General features: G+C 49.0%; 1 protein-coding gene across 1 annotated transcript; it reads left to right on the top strand.

The window, feature by feature from the left end:
* Positions 1-9,828: 9,828 nt before the first annotated feature.
* Positions 9,829-15,707, top strand: LOC148638863 (keratin, type I cytoskeletal 50 kDa-like). Its single transcript, XM_088623314.1, has 7 exons — positions 9,829-10,374; positions 11,975-12,057; positions 13,001-13,157; positions 14,153-14,314; positions 14,554-14,679; positions 14,968-15,191; positions 15,437-15,707. Exons 1-7 carry the CDS (start codon positions 9,898-9,900, stop codon positions 15,588-15,590), a joined length of 1,383 nt encoding a protein of 460 aa, XP_088479440.1. The 5' UTR covers positions 9,829-9,897; the 3' UTR covers positions 15,591-15,707.
* The last annotated feature ends 3,608 nt before the right edge of the window (positions 15,708-19,315 follow it).

Raw genomic sequence — 19,315 nt, 5'->3', positions numbered from 1 at the left:
TTTTCGTGCTTGGATTAAGTCCTATGATTCTGAGCAGGAAAAAATGAACATGGAAAGGCTGTTAGTGTTAGAGTAAGGTGGGGGAGAGACCTCTGTTCGCCAGAGTCCATCTCTGCCCTTGTGTCATGTCTGCCCCATGGGTGCTGAGTGACCGCTGTGGCCCCCAGCTCCAGGGCTGATGCACTGTCCACACTCTGCAGCGGTTAGCAGTTAGAAACTATTCCAGCTCCTTGCCAGCGCTCTGACAGGGTGAGCTGTCCTGGGCTCTGGAGTTCCCAGACAGCTCTGTAGGAGACCCATGCCTGTATTTTCACAAGACCAAGACCTTGTTTTTCCTAGATGCAGAATTCATCAGGAATTCCTCTTTGTTCCTGGATGTGAGCTAACGCAAACCGGTGTCAGTGCAGTGTAGTGTCTGTCTCTGATCTGCATGCTCTGTTTCCCTTGACAATATACACAGGCAGGCACTGTCAGAGCATTCACGTGAAGCAGCACTGTATCCTAAGCAGTGTGCATAATAGGCTGCAGTACAATACAGAGGTATAAACACTATACAGGACCATACAGAGGTTTACAATACAATACAGTACAGTACCCAGGTGTACAAGACAATGCAGCACCATATAGGGGCTTACAATACAGTACAATGGTGTAAAAGACCATAACGTACACAGGTGCATTTGTAGAATTATATGTTGAAATATGCCCACAGCCTTTTTAGGGCTTCTCATGCCAGGACAAATGTGCAAATTCTGGGGGTTCTACAAAGGCGTGCCTGTGGACCTCATTTAACATAACGTAACATCACTTTATTAGCCCTGTACAATTTCTTGCATTAGGAATTTGTCTTTTCGCAGACCCCAGCTTGCTCTCCATGAGGCACAGACAGGGAGAGAAGCTGGGGGTCAGAGCGCAGGCTCAGCCATTGTACAGCGCCCCTGAAGCAGTTGGGGTTAAGGGCCTTGCTCAGGGGCCCAACGGAGTAGGATTCCTCTGCTGGCCACAGGATTTGAACCAGCAACCTTCCAGCCACAGGTGCAGATCCTGAGCCACAGAGCCACTGCTCCGCCATTTACTCTGGGCCACTCTGGCTAACACGAGATGCTTCTGACTGCCCACTCAAACTCTGCAACACACCTGTATTCTCTCAGCTGTCTCCTCCATGGTGTTCACTGCTGAGAGGGGAGGGCTGCCTCTCTGTTTGTGCTGTAGCTCCAGGGAAGAGCTGTGTTGGACACACTGAGAGAGAGCCCACACTGAGCTCTGCTGCTCTGGTCTGTAGTTTTCACAGAGCTGCAGGGTGGGGCGCCGAGCGTCCTCGCAGGGTGTTAACGACGGGAGAACCAGAGCAGGGCTGAGCTCTGCTGTGCTTTCCATGTCTTCCGCCAGAGTCCACAGGCAGCACCTGGGCTGCTCTAGTGGCCCAGCTGAAGAAAAGCACCAAGGCAGCCCAAGTGCATAGAGCAGAAGTAAGAGCAGTGCCTGGTGTGAGGTGGAAGGGGGAGGAAATGCTCCTCTCTTTGTTAAAAGAACTGGTTTCGTTCGAGAACCAGCGGGGTGAGGGGGAGACAGATTCCTGTCCTTGTGCCAGGGCTCAGGACACACCCAGACAGACCAGTTCTTTCCTGCTCGCGGAGTGCAATCATCTTGTCAGGATCGATGACTCAGGGCCCCCGTCCTTTGATAACTGCTCTCACACATAATTGGAATTGCAGCTGAAAGGCAAAAAGCGCTTAGAGGCAATACAGTAAGAGCTCAATAGCTGCTCGTTACCTGTGCCATTTAAAAAAAAAAACCCAGGTGAACAAGTCCTTTCTGGAACAGTAGAGCAAAGGTTTTGCTGAGCTCTGTACAGGGCACAGCTGTGGAAATATAATTGTACATGAGTAATTCTAAATTATTATTATTTTGTCTTTTTTTGATTGGATTTTATTTTTATAGCATGCAAATCAATTTGGAATCCTTCGCGCATTTTAATTTCTGCTGCAGTCTCTGTGTCGCACGGAGTTTCAGTCTTTACAGTATATTGTCTTCTAAATCGCTGTGATTTTCGTAAAAGCAGTCATTTAAAGAAAATTCTTTTTTACGCAAATTGAGTGCACTGGATTTATATTGACAAAATCCGTAATGGTGCATTAAATAAATGTCGACCAAAAGCAGTAGCTATAAGAGATACAATGTTTTCGTGCTCGGTAATCCTAGACTTCATAGTCTTATGAATTCTGAGCAGAAAAATAACATGGAAATGCGCGGCCATCTCACTCCTCACACCAGATCCAAAGGTGAATAAAACTGCAATAGATTAAAAACTTAAATTCATTTAAGCATAATTTTAGTTTATGGTTTGTTAAACTGATGTGTATTTCATTTGCTTTTATAGAGTACTTTTTAACTCTTTGAAAGTTAACTCACATTTGCATGATCAGGGCGTGTCCCCTGTTCTCTCCAGAAGCCTCTCCTGCTCTGTTGTGTAACTTAGTTGTCTAGTTGTGTCACAAGACCAAACTGACCAGACCAGTCTGATGACACTGAAGTGTTGCAGTGTGACAACACTCTTACTGGAGCCACACTCAGCTGGGGATCTAGTTTCTTATGTCCAGCTGCTCTTGTGAGGCCCTGAGGTCCCTCTGGGTGCCCACACGTGGGAGCAGTGTGCCAGAAGACTGCACCTGCTCTGGCATCAGGCTCCCTGACTCAGTGACTGAAACGATCCGTTCTGCAAAAGCATAGCCTTTGGTTAATCTGTGTTCATTGATATCACTTCTCAGACTTCTAAGACAATTTGGGGAGAGTGTTTTCATGCTTACAGCTGTTAGTAAACATTCTTTGGAAACGCCTGGTAAGGTACAGTACTTCATGAGAGATCCTTGGTCCCATGTATGAGAGCTCAGAGGTTTCCCTCTCTGCAGCACTTTGAGAAAGTGGTTGAAATGCTGTACATGTCAGCAGAATGTGCAGAATTACCAGGGTGTTACCTCCTGCTCTGTGATGTTTGGTCCCTGAACAAGCAGGTGTGCAGGGCCTGGGGCAGCTCAGGTGTGTCCACAAGAGCCCTCGTAGTCCTGCCTTCACTCTGCTCATTTTCCTAAGTGTGGAAAACATCTGACTCCCATTTCCATAAAACACACTGGGGCTCTGTAGTGAAATGGAAGGAGAATAACACTTTGTGGACATTAAATACTCAATAACAGTGCTGCGTGTTGTGCTGCAGAGACCTGCTCTCTCCACAGAGCAAGACAGTGAACATAAGCACTGATACTGATGAATCAACAAGTGTTCAGATGGACAGCACCTGACAGTAAAACAGATGGAATTCTGCAGTTTTCCAACAAACTGGTTTTTCTCATTGTTACATCAATTTTTTTTGCGCTGCCTTAGTTTTCTTGTGCTTTACAAGCTTTATTGTGCTTCTGCCTTTGTATTCCACAGTTTTAAGGGTAGCAGATTTGTACACAGACAGGTCTACAGACAGATGAGAATATAGTTAATCGCTGTGCACAGCTGATCCGAGCTCATTCCTGTACAGAGAGATGGGTGTAGTCAGTGTGTCAGCAGTGGAGCTGTGCAGGGTGTTGGGGTGTCATGATTGCCCGTTTCCACCTCTGTCCACTCCTAGGTCCCTGCACGACCCAGGTAAAGTTTTTTAAAAATCTGAATTGTTCAAATATCTCTCAACCACCAATCCTCTGTTTGTGGAGTGAGAAGGTTGTCTCTTGCACACTTCTGTCTCCTTACAAATCTAGTGCTTAAGCTGACCAGTCCCGTGTCCCTCCCTGCCCCAGGAGACTGACCAGTCCTGTGTCCCTCTGTGCCCTAGGAGACTGACCAGTCCCGTGTCCCTCCCTGCCCCAGGAGACTGACCAGTCCTGTGTCCCTCTGTGCCCTAGGAGACTGACCAGTCCTGTGTCCCTCCCTGCCCCAGGAGACTGACCAGTCCTGTGTCCCTCCCTGCCCCTGGAGACTGACCAGTCCTGTGTCCCTGTGTGCCCCAGGAGACTGACCAGTCCTGTGTCCCTCTGTGCCCCAGTAGACTGACCAGTCCTGTGTCCCTCCCTGTCCCTGGAGACTGACCAGTCCTGTGTCCCTGTGTGCCCCAGGAGACTGACCAGTCCCGTGTCCCTCTGTGCCCCAGGAGACTGACCAGTCGTGTCCCTCCCTGCCCCAGGAGACTGACCAGTCCCGTGTCCCTCTGTGCCCCAGTAGACTGACCAGTCTTGTGTCCCTCCCTGCCCCAGGTGACCCCTGGCCTTTGTCAAGAGAAGGACATGCCTGCAGCCTCCAGGCTTCCCTGCCTGCCCGTCAACACAAAGACAGCAGAGCTTAAGCATGAGATTTTTAATGAGACAGAAGCAGAGGTGGTTCAGAGATATTTGAACAGTTCAGATAAAAAAAAAAATTACCTAACGTATTATAATGTAGTAAAGTGCAGTAATACACAGTGCAGTCATGGTAAAGCACAGTAAAGTGTAGTTAAGCACAGGAAAGTGTAGCAAAGTACAGTGCAATCACAGTTTAATGCAGTAACGCACGGTGCAATCACAGTAAAGCACAATAATGTGCAGTAAAGCACAGTTTTATCATGGTACAGCACAGTAAAATGTAATAAGTTACAGTGAAATCACAGTAAAGTGCAGTAAAGCACAGTGCAATCATGGTAAAGCACAGTAAAGTACAGGAACGTACAGGGCAATCATGGTAAAGCACAGTAAAGTACAGGAACGTACAGGGCAATCATGGTAAAACATAGTAAAGTGCAGTAAAGCATAGTGGAATCATGGTACAGCACAGTAAATTGCAGGGCAATCATGATACAGCACTGTAAAGTGCAGTACAACACATGGCAATCTCAGTAAAGCACAGTATAGCTTGCACAGTATTAATGTCACACACTGTAGGAAGCCCAGCAGAGAAAAGTCACACATGTAAGCATGGGAAAATGCCTGTTTGTTCTAAAGGGCGTTGCTGTGATTGAATGACAGCACGATTAGTTCCCTGAATAAAACAGCTTATCCCAAGGACATCCCCCTTAAAAACCCTTCCAGCACCTGAGATTGTGCCGTGCTTCTCAGCTCCTTTTCTCAGGTTGCTGTGCAAAGAGAGGGTCTCGGGAACATTTGGAGAGACATTGAGGACAAAGCTGAGATGAACCACTCAACCCCGCTGTCATGAGGACACACTGGCCTCCTAATAATCCCCATCTCTGAACTGGCTTCATCACTCTGCTCTCCTCCCCACTGAGAGCTGATGTTTGGGGAGAGTACTGGTGTATCATCCAGGTGGGGCTGCACACTGGTGATGGTGGAGGGGATCCCCATTACCTGTACAGCACTTTGAGTGGGTTGTCCAGAAAAGCACTATATAAGTGTAAGCAATTATTGTTATTACTACACTGGGACAAACACAATAGAATCAGATCTGCATCTTTTTCTGCTACTGTTTTGACCACGATCCTGCACAGGGCAGAAGGGCTCACTGATAAACTCAAAGATCCGTCCTGGAAGAGTCTGTGCTGTGTTTCAGCCTCGTCCTGCGTGCAATCTCCAGCCCCAGCACCCCCCCCCCACCCGCCCCGCCTCCCTCACACCCCTCCCTCCGCCCGCCCTAGCCGCCGGCGCCGGCCTGCGCTGTCTGAGAACAGCCTGCGAGAAAATTCTTTGCAAGCCTCGTCAGGCTTTCACAAATAAAGGGTCTGAAAAAACACACACAAAGAAACATTCCCAAGTAGCACAGGATGTGTCATTTGCCAATCGCCTGGAGGAGAATGCAAACCGTCCCGAGATCAGATAAGAGGCCAGCCTGCGCCCCTCCCCCCAGGTCTTTATCCAGCCCGAGCAGGAGAAGCTGGAGCACAGGGCCTGATAAAGATCTGTTTCGATTTTCTGCACCCACCCACGGCACTCATCTGCTTTACAGTACTGAAAAAGTACCTTTCCCACACTGAAACAGCAGCATTTCCAAATCTAAATTAAGTCTTTATTTTTTTGTGTACTGTCTCTCCATTCTTTGTGTGAATCTGAGCTCTGTTCTTTATCAGTGATTGTATTTTTCATATCTGGCAGACTGCTGTACTGCAGCGAAGGGGAACTCCCAGCCTCTCTCTGAATCATCAGCAGCACAGGGATTCTGTTGGGCACATTCTGATTCTTTAAGAACATGCTCTTTCGATTGGCTCAGCTGATTTATCAACCACACATGAGAGTAATTTCATTCTTTTCTGGTTTCTCTTAAACCACAGCTTAGTGTTTGACTGGCTTATGGGCTGTGGCAACAAGTCAGGCCCTGCAAGAGTAGTGTGTCCGCGCAGACATCAGCAAACGCCCACAGAAAGATGAGAGCGCGCCTTGTGTGTGTGCGTTCCACTTTGTGAAGCTCTTATGAGAAAAGGCCCGGAGAAGAAACTCGTATCTTTTCAGGTGCAGGGTAGCGGGCGACCCCTTTCAGTACTTCTGAACCTACAGGTGGTAGGTCTGTGCTCGTCTCTCCAGGCCTGCGAGAGGCCGGACATCCCGGGTGCGAGCCCTGAGCGAGACGAGCGGTTCTGCAGGGGAAGCTGCAGTGCTGGGGTGGTGCGGCAGAAACATGAGGGAGCAGGAGCAGGGCCAAGACAAACCGCTCTTCAATCAGACCAGGTGTGCAAACCTGCAACACAGAACAAAGCCAAGTTCCGCCCTGATTCATTGCTTCTGAAACCCAAAGCCTGTGCTAGCGTTAGTATTTTCTGTTAAGAGCTGCACCTCTGTGGCTCCGGCTTGTGGTTTTGCCTTTCCATAACATAACATCACTTTATTAGCCCTATACAATTTCTTAAGGGCCTTGCTCAGGGGCCCAATGGAGTAGGATTCCTCTACCAGCTGCAGGATTTGAACCAGCAACCTTCCAGCCACAGGCACAGATCCGCCCCCAAAGAGCACACAAGGGCTCGTCCAGGATTTGAACCCGGGACCTCTCGCACCCTAAGCAAGAATCATACCCCTAGACCAACGAGCCACAGCTGCTCAGCTCTGCTCTGCTGTCCTGAGCTTCTCCACAGTCTGTGTCCGGCCTGAGCTTTTCCCTTGCTGGGAAATAAGGGAAACCAGCCATCTCTAGGATCCTTTAACAGAGGTTCCAGAGTCAAAGGAGCTGTTTAAAAAAAAGGAGAGAAAAACTAGACCAGAAGAACTTACCTTTGCTCCTCATCATCAGTGGTGTCCCCAATATTTCTTCCGAAGATCCCCGAAACACTCAGATTGTCACTGGAGAAGCACTGAGCAGCTCTCCAAGTCCTCCCCCTCACACCACGGATGTGAGTGGACTGGGGGCTTCTGTGTAAATACTGTCCAGGGGGACAGTGCCAGCGCCCCGGTCAGGTGTGGGGTCTCATGTAGCACGAGGCCCAGGTGAGAGCAGGGAGAGCTGCTCGCTCAGGGCAGTGGACTAGGAAGAGAAACCATCTCCAGAGCGTGTCAGAACGTGCCCACGGTGCTCCAGGGAAAACTGCACATGGGGGCCTTGGATAGCATATTGTCGCTGTCAAGTACACTCTGGGAATACAATCAATAATTTTATCAAATTTCTTCATCTGTAATATTCAAATATTTTTCCACACAGCCACAGCTGATAACAGATAACCCTTTGACAAAAAAACACAAACAGAGAAAGCCAGGTCTTTCGTTTTGCTGCTGACATACAGGAGATTAGGAGGTATTAAAAGATATTAGGGACTCAGCCACACTCTTAAATATAACCACAGAACATGTAGTTCTCCCGTATCTTCTTTGTCTTTGGCTTTACAATGTTTTATTTGATGCAATGGTGATATGGGCTTGTTACACAGAGCAAAGTGCTTTGAGATGATTGTTTTGAAATGTGTTAGGAAGTTTATTGTCACTGGGCGTGCAGAGTTTTTGCCAGGACGTCTGCTCGCCACCCAGGGGGCGCTGCAGGCACGCGATGTGGAAAGGAAAAAAAAGAGACAGAGAAAGCAGGTGGCGTGAAATTGAGATCTCAAGTCTTGGGACGAGTGAAGAACATCCTCATTAATAGTCTCTGCTGGGATGGGAATCCCTTTAATTTCTCCGAGACAGAAAGAAGAACATGATGATTTTGAAGTATAGGAGACTGGGATTTGCCACAGCTTCTGAGATTTTGTGATTTATTTTTTGCTGGACTCTAACGTGTAATTAAGAATATACCTACTGGACAGTAATGCAATCAATAGTATCTCAGAAGCACCACTAGTATAAATGAAGTCCTGAAGACTATATGGAGAAACCACTTAGAGTTCTCAAGTGGACACAATGATCCCAGAGTGTGAAGATTAAAACTGTGACAGTGATCACAAAAACAAGAATTTATATTTTTATATACTGCTGGTTCCCTCAGCAGATCCTCATGCTCTTGAGTGGAGAATTTATATTCCACCTGAATCAAGGAACCCTAGTATGCAATCTATACCAGCACCCTAAGGAGTTTGCTTGTAACAATAGTCAGGAATGCATATCAAAGCATGGTGAAGTACACTGTGTATCATAAGAAACCTATCACTCTTAGCAAAGTTACACGTGTTGCTTTTAGAAGAAAGTACGCAGATTTCTGCTGTCTCGACTTTTTGATCATTCTTACTGGCTGGTCACAGCCTGCACTGAAGTGTTTACTGACCCAGCCTGGGCAGGAGTGTGTAGTGACCACAGCCTGCATTGGAGTTTGTAGTGACCACAGCCTGCGCAGGAGTGTGTACTGACCACAGCCTGTGACGGAGTGTGTGCTGACCACAGCCTGCACTGGAGTGTGTACTGACCACAGCCTGCACTGGAGTGTGAACTAACCACAGCCTGTGATGGAGTGTGTACTGACCACAGCCTGCACTGGAGTGTGTACTGACCACAGCCTGTACAGGAGTGTGTACTGACCACAGGGTTCTATTTGAAGAGAGGTTAACCTACCAGCATGGTGCTGCAATGGTCCAGCTCTGGACCTACAGCCCTCCCTCACAGTGGCCTGACCCGCAGTTTTGAGCAGCCTGATGTTTCAGAACCGGACTGAAACGTCACTCAGTGCCCAGCCTGGTCAAGCTACATGTGGGAATCGTCCATCTGTCTTGTAACAAAGCCACTCTACTTCCCCACCACAAAACCACACTGACTCACAGGTAGTGAGTTTATCCTGAGAATAATCAATATTCTTTTCCTGTTACAAAGACTGAAAGAGACGGCCATTTATGTCTGGCTGAATGTATGAGGCTACAGATTAAGAACATATTAGACAGATGAAATTATTTTTGCTCACAGCGCCATTGCAGGGTGCACAACATTTACTGTGGCATCTCTGCCTCTCTGTCTAGAAATGCTGTATCCATTTTGTGGGGTGCATATTCATGGCAGACTTGTTGCTTCTATACAGGGCTTTTAAAAACAGAACTGTGGGGACAAGGAGTTCAAACAAACTCAGTCTTGACGGTTCAGTTGCAGGGTGAGTCGCTGCAGTGGACGTTTCTCCTGGGGCTGCTGGTGCAGTCAGGCAGCAGCTCTGCTTGCACAAGCTGCAGGGACTCTGGGGTGCGGACTCCCCCTTCTTCAGGAGATGCTGAGACTGACGTTTTGCACTTGAGAACTCATCGGCATAACCATTTCCATGACAGGTTTGGCGATGAAGTATTTCGGCTCCAGCACAGACTTGCAGGCTTTTCACTGGTTTCATTCCTTGAATTATTTACTTGTCACCTGAAGCCCCTGCAGGCTGATTCCTTTCTCTCGCCGCTGCTCTTGGTGTTCTGGGAGGAGCTCCCCCTCCCTGCCCTGCCCTGCCCTCCCCTCGCCAGGACGGGATATAAGCAGCAGCTGCAGACCCTCCAGCTCCAGTCACCCTCCTCCTGCAGCAGAGCAGAGCCCAACGACAGCACCAGCCCTCAGCTTCGAGATGTCTTTCGTCAGCAGCCGCGGTTACGCGTCCTCCGGGAGCTCCTTCCGGGCCTCCTCTGGCTCGTCCCTGTCCGGGGGCGGCCGGATCAGCTCCGGCCGGGCAGCCAGCATGTATGGAGGCTCGGGAGGCTCCGGCACCCGCATCTCCAGCTCCTCGGCCTCCTTCTCCATGGCCTCCAGGGGCGGCGGCGGCGGCGGCGGCGGCGCTGGAGCAGGCGCTGGCTACGGCTGGGCCGGCCTGATGGACGGCAGTGCGGCGAGCTCCGGCGACTCGTCCACCGCGGGCCTGAACGAGAAGGCCACCATGCAGAACCTGAACGACCGCCTGGCCACCTACCTGGATAAGGTGCGCACGCTGGAGGCCGCCAACGGCGAGCTGGAGCTGAAGATCCGCCAGTTCATGGAGCAGAAGACCTCTCCCGCCGGTCGCGACTACAGCGCCTACTACGCCACCATCGAAGACCTGCAGGGCAAGGTAATGCACAGCTGGTACCACAGTCGGCACCTGCATCGGGCAGCCTGACCGCACAGCGCCAGGCTTAGAGAAAGAGAAAGACCCTTTAACATGATTTCTTGGCGTGCCTGACAGGTATCGATTTGATAAGACAACAGACAATGGTGTCGTAGTAAAAGTCTCAATATCAGTGCAGACCGGAAGCCGCCCAGATCCTGTGTGGCATCCTGGGTAACTATCCACAGGCAGCATTGAGCCCCAGATTGCCACAGGCCTCTAGGGTTGAACATGCCGAGGGTTTGGAACTGATTGTTGCAAAGAAAAAGGATTCAAAAGCACAAGAGAATTTCATTTGTAGCAGTGGTTGTCAGTAATTGCTAGGTGTGGCACTGTCCATAGTTAACAGGTCTAAGGTGTTACTGCCCTCCCTGTCCTCTCTCCCTGTCACTGACCTGCACTGAGCCACAGCAAGTGGAAGACTACACAAGGAGCAGAGAAGGTGAAATCCTAATCAGAGTAATCTGAGGCATGACACCTTACTGGGTCCATGCAAAGCACATGCCTGGTGTAGACAATGGGAAAACTACAAAACGTGTGCTACTGTAAAATTTCCAAAGGCCCGAGGCAGTCATGATCGTCTGTATCATACCACACAGCCTCCTGTGCTCGGTTTCACAGAAAGAAAAAAAGAGGCAAAGCAAATCCTTTATCTAAAGTAGTATCTAAAGATGAGTCAATGCATCTTTCTCTGAAAGAGAAATAAACCGCTCAGACCGAATGGGACTTGAGCAGAAGCAGATGTGAAATACTGTGGCCTTTGACCTGTGGTCACTGGAGATCTCCCGAGAAGGTCTTTCAGGCTGGAGGTCATTGGGCTCACCTGGACTGCAGGAGAGCGAGCTCTGGGTCAGTGTGCGACTCTCTCTTCAGTGACGGGTTGGTCCTTTATGACCCCTCCCTGCCCATGAGAATCAATGCAAGTCGTGATCGGCCTCCCCAACAGCTGGCATGGCACAATGCCAGTCCCCCAGCCCTCCTGTCTGCAAGCTGCGTTGGGTTGTGGCTCAGACTCCTGAGGTACCCCAGTATGCGCCCACGCCCTCCCAGTTGTGCCAGCTGGCGCACTGTTATCATCCTTATTTGCATGAACACAGCAGCACAGGCCGTTCCTGTTCTGTGGGCCGCAGTGGCATTGCAGCTCCCTGTCCCCTCCTGCCACCCCTTAGGGCAAACTAAACTATCCTAGAGTGAACAGCATTTCAGGGGCACAAATCTTGAGTTAGCATTGTCCCCTAAACCCCGACCAGAGACTTGCAAGACGAGACAGGCAGTCAAAGTGAACCTGATTAAAACCTGCGTGTTTTGTTAAATCATATACTTTTATTTTCACATTCTGCAGCTGTGCAATGCATACACTCACACACTGGAGCAGACCCCAGTCTGATCACTGGCTCTAGTTATGCTGCTATCACACCGACTGTATCATTCCTGCGTCAGAAGGAAGGGTTAACTGTGGTTAAAGCACAAACTCAGCAGATCTTTTAAAAAACTGTATTCAGAACCTGAGAAGAAAAATCTGTTCTGAAATGTGTCCCTGCTGCAATTTCTCCCCCCTTTGCAGATCCAGGAATCTACCCGTATCAATGGAGGCATTTACCTGAGCATCGACAACGCCAAGCTGGCAGCCGATGACTTCAAGTTGAAGTGAGTTTCACCCCTCCCTTGCCTCGCTGGGCGTTTGGGGCGCGGCGCGCTTCTCAGCACCTGTGAGAACACACGAAAAACTCAACATCAGAGGCCGGGCCTTAAAATCTGAACAAAAAGAGACAGGCAGGAAAATAGATGCCTAGGAGTTCAGTTTGTCGGGAGCTGGATTCTGCTCCAGCCTCTAATTTTCCTGTCCTCTGCATAATTCCTGGGTGTGTGTAACCTGGGGGGAACAGGGCGCGTGTCTCATCCGCCCTGACACCTCCAATTGGGAGCGTAGCCAAGCCGCCAGGCAGAGCTCGCGTTTGCAGCCGGGTTAATGGTTATCACGTTTGCTCTTAGTGAGATGACATAGTGCTTCATGAGCTAAGCAATGCTGTTTCTACACAGTATGAGCGCTTGTATGCACAGCACAGAGAGAACCATCACTGTCGGAAGGCATAACTCTTCTGTAGCAGATATTACCTGTTGATCATGCTGCATACACTAATACTAATCACACGCCAGTTAAATAACTGAGTATCTCGCTACATAAGGTGGTATTTTACAGAGGTGACACCTCTGTTAGTCACACTCAGCAATAGCCCGAAGGGTTTGGGATGCAGATCAAAACAGAACTTGAGCAAATCTTGAGTTCTTCTCCTTTGTACCAGTAGATTTACAGACAAGCTGCAGTCACTGTCCTGTGATTCATAAGCATATTGTAATGTAAACTGAGCAAGGCGGGGAGGAGAGGTGTGCACACACCCAGACAGCAGAAGAGCAATATCGTATTGTAGGAAGTATGTTTGTGTTCAAACTGATACTTCTGCTCTGCAAGAAGGAGTCCATTAGATCTGCTAGAACTGCAGGGCCAAACCCCAGTTTGCAGCCCCAGTCTGTCCTTCCTGCCCCCAAAGCTATGTCTGTGACAGTGCTGGTTTCTCCGTGTGGCCCACAGGTATGAGAACGAGCTGTCCATGCGCCAGTCCGTGGAGGCCGACATCGGCGGGCTGAGGAGAATGCTGGACGAGCTGACGCTGGCCAGAGCCGACCTGGAGCTGCAGATCGAGGGCCTGAAGGAGGAGCTGGTGTTCCTCAGGAAGAACCACGAGGAGGTGGGTCTGGGGTGTCCTGCTGATCTTAAACCAACCACACCCCGTCTGCAGCCAAGCATGGCTTTTGAAGAAAGTATCACCGTCTGTAACAGGAGTGATTACAAATGGTTTTCAAGAAGACATTAACCCCATAGCTTGAGCGTCAATGTCCTGTACTCACTGAGCATTTTAAATGATGCAGCTACTTATTGTACATCTGTACTGAAGTGCATTACTTCTGATGCAATCAGTAAGGTAAAGGCTTGGTGCTGTGTCTTGCTTCAGTTTGCCTTGGCACAGCTGCAGGAGCGCCAGTGGGCTCTGCAGAGCGTAATAATTATAATAATTGCTTACACTTATATAGCGCTTTTCTGGACACTCCACTCAAAGCGCTTTACAGGTAATGGGGACTCCCCTCCACCACCACCAATGTGCAGCATCCACCTGGATGATGCGACGGCAGCCATAGTGCGCCAGAACGCTCACCACACATCAGCTATCAGTGGGGAGGAGAGCAGAGTAATGTAGCCAATTCATAGATGGGGATTATTAGAAGGCCATGATCAGTAAGGGCCAATTGGAAATTTGGCCAGGACACCGGGGTTACACCCCTACTCTTTTCGAGAAGCGCCCTGGGATTTTTAATGACCACAGAGAGTCAGGACCTCGGTTTTACGTCTCATCCGAAGGACGGCGCCTGTTTTACAGTATAGTGTCCCCATCACTATACTGGGGCATTAGGACCCACATGGACCGCAGGGTGAGCGCCCCCCGCTGGCCCCACTAACACCTCTTCCAGCAGCAACCTTAGTTTTTCCCAGGAGGTCTCCCATCCAGGTACTGACCAGGCTCACACCTGCTTAGCTTCAGTGGGTTGCCAGTTGTGAGTTGCAGGGTGATATGACTGCTCAGCGTACACTGAGCGGAGTGCAGGAGGGGGTGAGCTCGTGGCTGATGAGGCCAGTGCACGCAGCACCAGGTGCAGGGCACTGACCGGCCCGTCCCCTGTGTTTCAGGAGCTGCAGGCCGCAAGGACGCAGATGACCGGCCAGGTGAACGTGGAGGTGGAAGCTGCGCCGCAGGAGGACCTGAACAAGGTCCTAGCTGAGATCCGGGAACAGTACGAAGGTCTGGCAGCCAAGAACCGCAGAGAGCTGGAGGCCTGGTTCCAGACCAAGGTAAGCCCAGTGGTTCTCCATCACCGCTCACCGGAAAACTTTCCTGATTACCAGCAGCTCTTCCACCTGATGTCACACAAAATCCCTGCTTTTCTTTCCACACTGGCAGGTGTGAAGATTCAGAAATACATTTGTAACAGCCAAAGCAGTGGAATCCTATTCATTTCTCAATGGCCGTGTGTTTTGCACAGAGGCGTCTCTCTCACCCCTCACTGCTGTTTCTCCCTCCTGCCCCGCAGACCGAGACGCTGACCAAGGAGGTGCAGTCGAGCACAGAGACCCTACAGACCAGCAAGTCAGAGATCTCAGAGCTGAGACGCATGCTGCAGGGGCTGGAGATCGAGCTACAGTCTCAGCTCAGTATGGTGAGTCTGCAGGACACCACACACCGCGGCTCAGCTCAGACTGAGGCCACGTCTGTGGCACGTCTATAATGCTCTGTGTAGATGTGCCAGCGTGTGTTTGTCACCACAAACTCTTACCTCCCCTCTAGCTGGAACTATGTGACAGTGTACCATAGACTGAGCATATATTTTCTCATGTTTCCACCAGATATTTATTTCTGCTTAGTTTACTCCAGTTTGTATCCTGCTCTATCATGTTTTTCCATTTCATCAGGCTTCAAGACCTAACTGTCCCTTTGTGTCCCACAGAAACAATCTCTCGAGGGCACGCTGGCAGAGACGGAGGGTCGGTACTCCGCGCAGCTCATGAGTCTACAGATGCAGGTCACCAGCTTGGAGGAACAGCTGATACAGCTGCGAGGAGACATGGAGCGCCAGGGCGGTGAATACCAGATGCTGCTGGACATCAAGACGCGGCTGGAGATGGAGATCGCGGAGTACCGGCGCCTGCTGGACGGAGAAGGGGGTGGCAGGTGAGGACCACAGGGGTGGAGGTCACAAGCAACAGGGGATGGGCCTCATCGTTCCCCCATTGTATCAGAGCATGTCAAGCCTCTGAGGAGATGACCCTCACAGTTCCGGTGTGTTGATAGAAGTAAAAAACCTCCAGTTCAGTGAGAATTCACACGTTAGACAGTGATAGGCATTCTGAATGAAGTTCGCACACACCACACCCTGAGGTACTGAGGTACTGACCGTTGGCTCGTTTGTGCTCCAGTGTCGTCCACAGCAAAGAAACCAAAAAGGTCAGCTCGTCCCAAGACAGCAGCTCGTCCACCAGCACAACGCGCAAGGTGGTGACCATCGTGGAAGAGGTGGTAGATGGGAAAGTGGTCAGCTCGTCCTCCCAGGAGGTGAAGCAGAAGCTGTGAGAGACACCCTGGAGCAGCACAGCACTGACCGCTGCCCCTCCTGGCCAGAGAACACCACCGGAAATGTCATCTGTGCGCTGAAACTACCGCAATAAAATTGTTCTTTGGGTGTTGAAAGTCGATCGGCGTGTGTTTACTCTGCTCCTTTCCTGTTCGATTTTTTGAAAGCTGGTGCCTTGTCAGGGTTTTCGCTCATGGAAAGGTACCATGGTATTCAGAGCAAACAGAGTACAAAGATCAGACTGCAGAGTACAACTGGCATGATGGGATAGCGCAGGTCCACATAATGTGTGTGGAAGAGTGCAGATCATATTTTTAGTTTGCGTTTTCAATTCAATTCAATTCAATTCAACTTTATTTGTCATTATACTTACACGGGTGCATAGTATAGTGAACAGTGTTTCTCATTAGTTACTCAGGTGCAGTATATAAATAGAACAGAAGACAAGACAATTCATTCAGATGTCCTTATATTTCCAAATTATCCCCTCTCTTTATTTTATTAAAAAAAACAGATAGATGGTACAGGCAGGTTAAAACCACAGAAAAATGCAGGAAATCCACGCAGCTCTACAAAAGTCAGCAAAGAGTGTCAGAACAGCAGCTCCACTTCAGAGCAATGACTCCTTTCTCCTCTTACAACGACATGAGCTCCTTTCTCTACAGAAGGAGAAGAAGGGGGTTTGTTCCATGTCTTTTCCCTGCTGATTTAGGGGTCCAGCTCGGCACATTGAGTATTCAGCTCAATATCAGTAGATTTATATGGAAGCTTGCAGGCCATGTTTACTAACCTATCTGCTGATACTGGTGACAGCTGGCAAGTAATATAAATGTGTTTTATACCTGTTTTGAATAAAACCTACAAACACCTCAGCTAACAGTGTTGATCTCCCAGCACCCAGCATGGGAGAAATCTATTAAAATTAACACAGTGTGCTGGCAGTGCAGCAGAATGTCATGTAAGTATATGGGCCCAGATATTTTTATTCAGATCAAATCTACTATGATTCCCATGTTAAGTAAGTGGGCTTGACAGCTACAGGCCAGTTGCTCTCACATCTCTCCCAGTGAAGAGGCTGGAAAGAACAGCGATCCCCTGCAGTTGGCACACAGAGTTGTTCAGTCTGCCCTCTCAGCAGCTTGATCAAACAAAGACATTTTTGTAAGGAGCTTACTTTGTTCTCTTTAATACAAGACAACAACCTTCGCTTGCACAGAAACTCTCAGCAAAGAACTTCAGTTTGAGCAATGACGTGACATGATTCTTAGCAAACAGGTCTCAACAGGTCAGACTGGACGAATCATTATGTGAGTAAGTATTCTCGATACTTCCACTGGGTTACTGCAGCGCTGTGTTTTGACCCCTTTCTGCACAGTTTGTACACTAACGATTGTAAGAGCGAACACACAGGGTGACCTCTCATGAAGTCTGCTGATGACTCAGACTGGTCAGCGAATGGAAGGACAGAGAAAACCATCATGGGTCATTCTAAACCATTTTATTCAATGGTACGATGAGTTCTTTTTGAAGTCAAATGCCTTGAAAACAAAGGAACCGGATATTGATTTTAGGAAAAATCCAACCTACATTAATCAACAGTCAGACTGCGGAAATTATCAATGACAGCAAGGAGGGAAGAAAAATTATGACACCGTTTACAAAAAAGGACAACTCTTTTTTCTGAAGAAACCCGGCTATTTTAGGGTTGATAGAACTATTGTAACTTTTCTGTATTTACTGGCAGCATCAGTTCTATTTATTGTAATAGGATGGGAAAATTAGTGAAAATAAATAACAAAACAGCTAGGGCAAATCAAATCATTTTAAATAAACTCTACAAACAAAGGGTTGTAAAAAAGGCCAGGGGCACTATGGAGTACGTGCCGCACCCTTCTGCTGTGAATTTATACTCCTCCCATTCTGAGTTACTTAGTCGGAATTTTGAGATAACATAGCGCGTTTTTTTTACTCCCTGGCGGAAACGGGCTTCCATAGGGAGACGATAAAGTTAGATTCAGGACATCTTTTATCCCCGGTGCAAATATCTCTCTCGAATAATGTCAAGTAATTAATTACATTGATAGTTATATTTGTCTTTGTCTTGTATTGGACTGAAACAGATATCCTCTTAGAATAAGTTTTGGTTTACAGACTTTGACTTTGTTACAGCGCCGCCGGATTTGACCTATTAATACTGCGTTAGTCCTCTAGAGGGCGGTGCAGGGCTTTGCATTTTCACGGGGTTATTAGAGCAATCGGCTCCAGCTGCCAGCGAGCTGATTTCGCTGTATAAAAGACGTTTATAAATAAGCGCGCTTTTCTATGGGTGGGTGAGGTGAGGATTAGTTTGGTAGGGAAACTATTTAAAATTAGCGGTTCAGACTTGTGTGAGACGACAGTAATGATAGACCGAGGCTGTGGCGGGAGCGGTAGTTTTGCATGTTGATTTAGTGTCCCTCGCCAAACCGGATCAGCCCGCAGGACGGGTTAATAGGGAGTATTGGGACCCAACAGAAAGGTGGGAAGGGTACGGTCCTCGCTGGGACTGTGAAAGGTTAAAAGCATCGGGGTCTGTCGGCCTCGGTTCACTTTCACGCCTCCCCGGGCTGCAGTGGGTGGGCGTGGATCTGCCACAGCACGCGACCTGGCGAGGAGATGGTGCTACTCGCCTCTCGCCGCCGACTACCGGAACGGGAAACAGGAGGCCTTTCGAGAAGACCCTGGGACGGCCCTATAGCCAAAGCATATAGCAGGCCGTTGGGCAGAAAAACGACCGTCTGGACAAACAGTGGATCTCGGGGCCAATGCAGAGTCACTATAAAGAGACTCGAGAGCCGCCACCTTCAAATATAAAGTTCTGAAGCCTTTATTACAAAACTGCATTACCATACAGAAGAGCAAGTAACAACTGAGAATTTGGCTATTGCCCTGAAAGGCATGCATCTAAAAGTAATAATCTCGATGAGGTGAGAAGCTGTATAATCTTCTGCCAGAAGGGGGCGCCCAGACGCCACTCTAGAAGCCTCAGAGCGGAAAACGCGACAGGAAGGTGGTGAGGAGGGAGGTACAGGTCTTCAGATGTGCTCGTTGTACCTCTATAGACAGACCCCCGACAGTAACTAAACATTACATGGGTAACTTAAATTGGGGAAAATGAAAATGTGCCATGAGAGACTCCACCTCAAGAGCACCAGCAGCGGTTCTGATGTTTTTCCATGTCTGTTTAGAATACACTTTAAAAAAAAAATAAAATAAAACACTATTATACTAAATCAAATGGGGGGTCCAGAGAAGGGAACTTCATGGTGATGCCCAGGTGAAAGATAGATGGGTAGTGTACTTAATCTTGTTGGGTTCTGCTCCCCCTGAAGTTATGGACCGTGCTGTTGCCCCCTGACCTTGAGTGTATATGATCAATCACTTTATTGGCCATATACAATTTCTTGCATTGGGAATTTCTTTTCACAGACCCCAGGTTGCTCTCCATGAGACACACAGACAGGGAGAGAGCTGGGGGTCAGAGCGCAAGGTCAGCCATTTGTACAGCACCCCTGGAGCAGTTGGGATTAAGGGCCTTGCTCAGGGGCCCAATGGAGTAGGATTCCTCTGCCGGCTGTAGGATTTGAACTAGTAACCTTCCAGCCACAGGTGCAGATCCTGAGCCACAGTGCCATCGCTCCGCCCCAAAGCAGCTTCCCCCTCAGTGTAGCCTAGAAAAGGGGGA

The sequence above is a fragment of the Lepisosteus platostomus genome, chromosome 28 (assembly GCF_059453375.1).
Source record: "Lepisosteus platostomus isolate fLepPlt1 chromosome 28, fLepPlt1.hap1, whole genome shotgun sequence".
In the NCBI taxonomy this organism is placed as follows: domain Eukaryota; kingdom Metazoa; phylum Chordata; class Actinopteri; order Semionotiformes; family Lepisosteidae; genus Lepisosteus; species Lepisosteus platostomus.
The sequence above is the reverse complement of the archived record's forward strand: the minus strand, read 5'-3'. Positions and strand labels throughout refer to the sequence as shown.

Excerpts from the sequence above, each read along its gene's own strand:
- LOC148638863 (XM_088623314.1), top strand. The coding sequence starts at position 9,898 with ATGTCTTTCGTCAGCAGCCGCGGTTACGCGTCCTCCGGGAGCTCCTTC. Across the intron at positions 12,058-13,000 it reads GCCGATGACTTCAAGTTGAA|GTATGAGAACGAGCTGTCCA; the intron begins GTGAGTTTCACC and ends TGTGGCCCACAG. Across the intron at positions 15,192-15,436 it reads GACGGAGAAGGGGGTGGCAG|TGTCGTCCACAGCAAAGAAA; the intron begins GTGAGGACCACA and ends TTTGTGCTCCAG.